Genomic DNA, 4,618 nt, shown 5'->3' with positions numbered 1-4,618 from the left:
TGGTGTTAATTGATGAATAGACTTCCAGAATCTTTTCATATTTCAATTTAATAGCTATATTTCAGAGAACTTAGGGGACAAAGGGAGAATCAAGAATGATTGGTTATTTGGTTTATGGAACTCCGTCAGCAAGTGTCTTTTGCAAGTCTTGGAATTTGTGCTATTCTCGTGATGAAGTTCAGTGCTTGATTTTTGATTTTTGTTCGTTTGCTCTGTATTGCAACAGTTCATGGAGCTACTTGGGAAACACCCTCAGCTGCGTCTTTCGAAACCAAGCATCACACATCGAGGAAACAATCTCTATATGCAGGCTCCTCCAGTTTTAGAAGAGATGACGAGATCTAATCTCCAGCTACCCCTTTTTGATCTAATCGACAAAGTCCCGAAAGATACCGTGCATGTCAGTGGAACCACTGAGAAAAATGACAAGAGAACCACATGCCTGAGAAAATTACGTGTTGTCTTCAAAGATCAGGTTAATGGGGTCACAAGTATGGACACCGCAGGTGCAAATTGAGCGAAACAGATCCCGACATTTGAATGTCAGCGGTACAAAATAGCAAATTTGAATGTCAGCGGCACAAAATAGCCCTTTCGTTGTGTTGCACATTAAACATTGGAATATTTGGAACAATTGTGTGGGAGAGATTTTGTAAGGCTGTGACAGTGACACACCAAGCGGTGGGGATGATTTTGACATTACAAAGAGGCCATTCTTATGCTCTTAACAGCATGTCTTAAGAAATTTTACTATTCAATATCGGTATGCCCTCCGGCGGCTATAATCTTGAAATCTATGGTTTACTTGTTTTGCTTGGTCACAGTATTAATACCTCAAATTTTACCGTGATCCAAAGCATACGCATAATCTGCTCAAAAGTGGCTACGATGTTGGTGGCTGCGCTCCCTTTCCTATTTAGGGGATGGGCATCACCCGCACTCGATATCTGTACAGCACCTTCTCTTTATCTTTCTATAGTCTGTGTACGCAGGTAGTGGTCTTGTTTATTTGAACCGGACTCGTGAAAAAAAGTATCAGTGAGTGAATCAGAGCCTGGTAAAACGCATGTGGATTCTTTTATTCGTATATATTGGGGGGAAAAAACTAGGGTGTATGAAATGTTTTATTTCAGAAAGCTCTCCTTTACATAATTCTTCTGATGGCGTACGATCGCAAAAGAAGCAGGCACGCGATCGCAAAGTCAGCCAGCAAAAGGATACTGCTCGTAACGAATGCTGCAATCGGAGAGCACCACCCTTCCCCCGATCCTCATGCTACAGCTAGCGTTGAGCTGGGCGACGGCAGAATGGAGGCAATCAGAGCAGTCGGCTGCCGTAAGATTGGGATTGGTGCTGCATTCGGCGTGGCCATAAGCAAACGCGTTAGGGAACGGGGAGATGTCGTAGTAGTCCCTCCCCTTGCTGGAGGGGGTGTTGCCCACGAGGTCGTCGAGGACGTAGGCGAGGCTGATGGCAAAGGGATCCCCTCGTGTGTACTCTCCCTGGTTGCAGAGAACGCTGATTATCGTGGTGTTGGGCCTGCCGGTTGCAGGAGTTGCGGACAATGCAAGCAGCAGGGCCGCGGTGGCGATGAGCTGCTGAGTTGTTGTTGAGCCCATACTCCTTGAACGAATCGCCATGCAACATGAAAGGGGATGGTGAACGAATGGTTGTTGGCCTTTAAGCTCGATCGAGAGGTGGACTTGGATGGTTGATCTTCTTCATATCTGTGGCCGGCAATTGTTTTTTGTTTGTGGTGATGGATGATTGGGATGCTGATATATTAGACGTATAACAGACCAGTCACCATTTTGTCTTTGCATGTGATAGTGACCACAAACATAAGAAAATTATGATCTCGCTGCGCATATGACGAGGAGATCGACGGAGGGTATAAATTTGTGACCTACTGATTAAGGTGAAGGGAAAAAACAACCCATGGTTGCCGGCGACGGGTCTAGAAATTTTTAGAAAAATGGTGTGGCTACATAATTAATTAATAGAGCTATTTGGGTATAGGCTTTTTGTGCCATCGCTCAATTGTTACACCCATAGTTCTATGGCTATAGATAGATTTTCTAAGTGAAACATTTTATCTTGTTAGGGGGGGGTCTATATACAACAATAGATTTTCCTTTGTTGGTCATTTCTTCTTGTACGTTTCTAATCTCTTCGAGTTGTTGTTTTTATAGTTTCCATTAAAAAACAATATATTTTCACTAAGAGGGTCTATCTGCAACAAAAACACTTTCAAAGGGTTTATTTATAATAAAACAGCAGCAAATTCACTCTGGCGATAGCACAGGGGTCTATCCGCTAATCCTAATTAATAATTACTAATATTAAATTGATTAGCTTAAAATAGAAATGAGGGAAGACTATGGGTAGAAACTATGGAATTTAGTTGAGATACCAATAATATTTTAGGGTGTACATTAAGGAGTGGTCCTTTGTCAAAGTGGTGTCACGTGATAGTGTGATACCACTTAGACGTAGGCGGATCCGCCCCCTGATGGTTCGGTGGTTCGGTTCGGTGGTTCCGCTTGCCTATCATCAGTACTATGTAACCGGCCCAAATTAGGCCCATTAGGCTGGGCATGGACTCGAAATATATCTCGATTCAAGATACATCTAAACTTAAGACTTGTTTTGGAATCCATGGCGTATTTTTCTATGGCAGCCCAATTCTACTAGTAGAGAATTAATAGAGTGACGCAGGGGATCTAGTAGTACGTTTGTTGATGGATAGAAAAGAGCTTACAACTTAAGAGTGAGTAAACTAAAAGATATGTTACCACTTACATGACGTGTGAAAGCCCTAATTTGAACTCCATTAAGTAATTAATTGCATTATATTAAAAAAACCCGTAGTCATTCATATGTCAATTCAAGAGAGGGTATCCAATTACATTTGGTTCCCCCTTAAAATAAGGTTACTAAATGAAAACTACATTTTCTTTTTAATTTATACTAAATTATCTTTAAAGTGAAATTTTTATTCTAGTCAAAAATTTTATAAAAAAACACAATATATCATTAAAAACTTACATTCAAGACGCATGGCTCACTTTGTTAATATTTAGGTTTAGTTAGGATACAAATAATGTACCTTAGCCTGCATTTTTTAAGGTTTTTTTAGTAAAAATTTGACTAGAAAGTGGTTGACTGGAACACAAAAGCTTATTTAAAAGTAATTTACATATAAATTAAAAATAAAATGTGATTTTTATATAATGACCGTATTTTAAGACGGTTTTCAAGAAAAAGCCCACAACACTTATCAATGGGCTGAAATTCAATCTCAATAATCAAGGATTAATTATATACATATTGCACTTAGCTCAATCATAATTGTACATGGACAGATGATGGTAGATCCAGATTCGGATCCCATCGTTGACAAAAGGTGGTCATGAAGAAGTTGAGCGGTAGTGTGCATATGCAATATGTTATATGTTACCCGGTGCTATACATTATGGGTGTGTTTTACAACTATAAAAAAAAAAAAAAAACTAGACTAGAACTTATTTTCCTTTAATTAGGCTCAACTTGATGCAAAAAAGAACTAGTTTAAAGGGTAAATTTTAAAGTAATGAAAACTAGTTTAACTTTGGGTCACACTTTTGCCAAACTAAAAGTTAATTTTTGGGCCAAAATTGTACCCATTAACACTAGTTTTGTGAAGTCGACAAACCACCCTAAAAACATTAGAGCTTGCTTGGCAACTCAACCGCATTAACTTGAATAAGTCCACTTAGATAAAAGCCTAAAATGTGTTTTGTAAAAACTCATACAAGCTTCGCATTGTTCTTTTTAGTTCAAAAAAGAACCATTATCTAGGTTATCTTTGGATCATTCTTAACTTAGTTTATAAATCTTAATTAACCTGATTAAAACCTTAACTAGATTAGTATCAAGTTGTCAAACACATCCTTAGAATAAGCAAGAGGGTGGCCTACTATCGCTAATAATTACAAGTCTTAAGTTACTTCTTCTTCACTCATTCTACGTACTTAATTAATTAATTTATTTTAATAGAAGAGCTATAAGAATATATTTTCAGCCGACCACCGTCAAGCGCACAGTCAGTTCACATGCTACGCCCACGCTATTAAATGAGATTCAAGGACTAATATTTACTCTACTGACATATAATCATCATCCTCTCTTTTGTTCCCTCCGTCACTTTTTTTTTTCTTCTTCCTATTAGTTAATAATACTATAATAAGATGCGGAAGGAATCATTAACGCCAACGATCCCTTTCTTTATTAGTGCCAGATGTTTTAGCTTTTTCCCCCCCATTGCCTTTTAAGCATCTAACATCCATTCACGTTGCTCCCTCAGATTCTTTCTCCATCTGGATCAACTAAATATGCATTTCACATCAAGAGCAACTTTTTGTCATTTTAACAGTGATTTGGGTGACAAAGTGTTACATTTGGTCATTCAGTGAGTATCGTGTCAACGGGCTCGCGGGTTGGAGCATAAAGTTAAGCCCCAGCTAGCACATTGATGAAAATATTTTAGTCTACTAATAACTAAGAGTAGAAGATCAATTTATTGAAGAAAAAAAGAAGATGAAAGTTTAATCGCATTTAAATGCATAATAATACAAAT

At 38.3% G+C, this 4,618-nt stretch overlaps 1 protein-coding gene across 1 annotated transcript in view; it reads left to right on the top strand.

The window, feature by feature from the left end:
* The window catches only part of LOC109848222 (NEDD8-activating enzyme E1 catalytic subunit), an 11,621-nt gene extending 10,861 nt beyond the window's left edge, over positions 1–760 (top strand). Inside the window, exon 9 of the mRNA XM_020417623.1 lies at positions 227–760. Within this exon, the coding sequence (XP_020273212.1) occupies positions 227–517 (291 nt within the window). The 3' untranslated portion in view covers positions 518–760. The remainder of the gene's footprint in view (positions 1–226) is intronic.

The sequence above is a fragment of the Asparagus officinalis genome, chromosome 7 (assembly GCF_001876935.1).
Source record: "Asparagus officinalis chromosome 7, Aspof.V1, whole genome shotgun sequence".
NCBI classification, from domain to species: domain Eukaryota; kingdom Viridiplantae; phylum Streptophyta; class Magnoliopsida; order Asparagales; family Asparagaceae; genus Asparagus; species Asparagus officinalis.
This window is presented reverse-complemented; position numbering and strand designations above follow the sequence as displayed.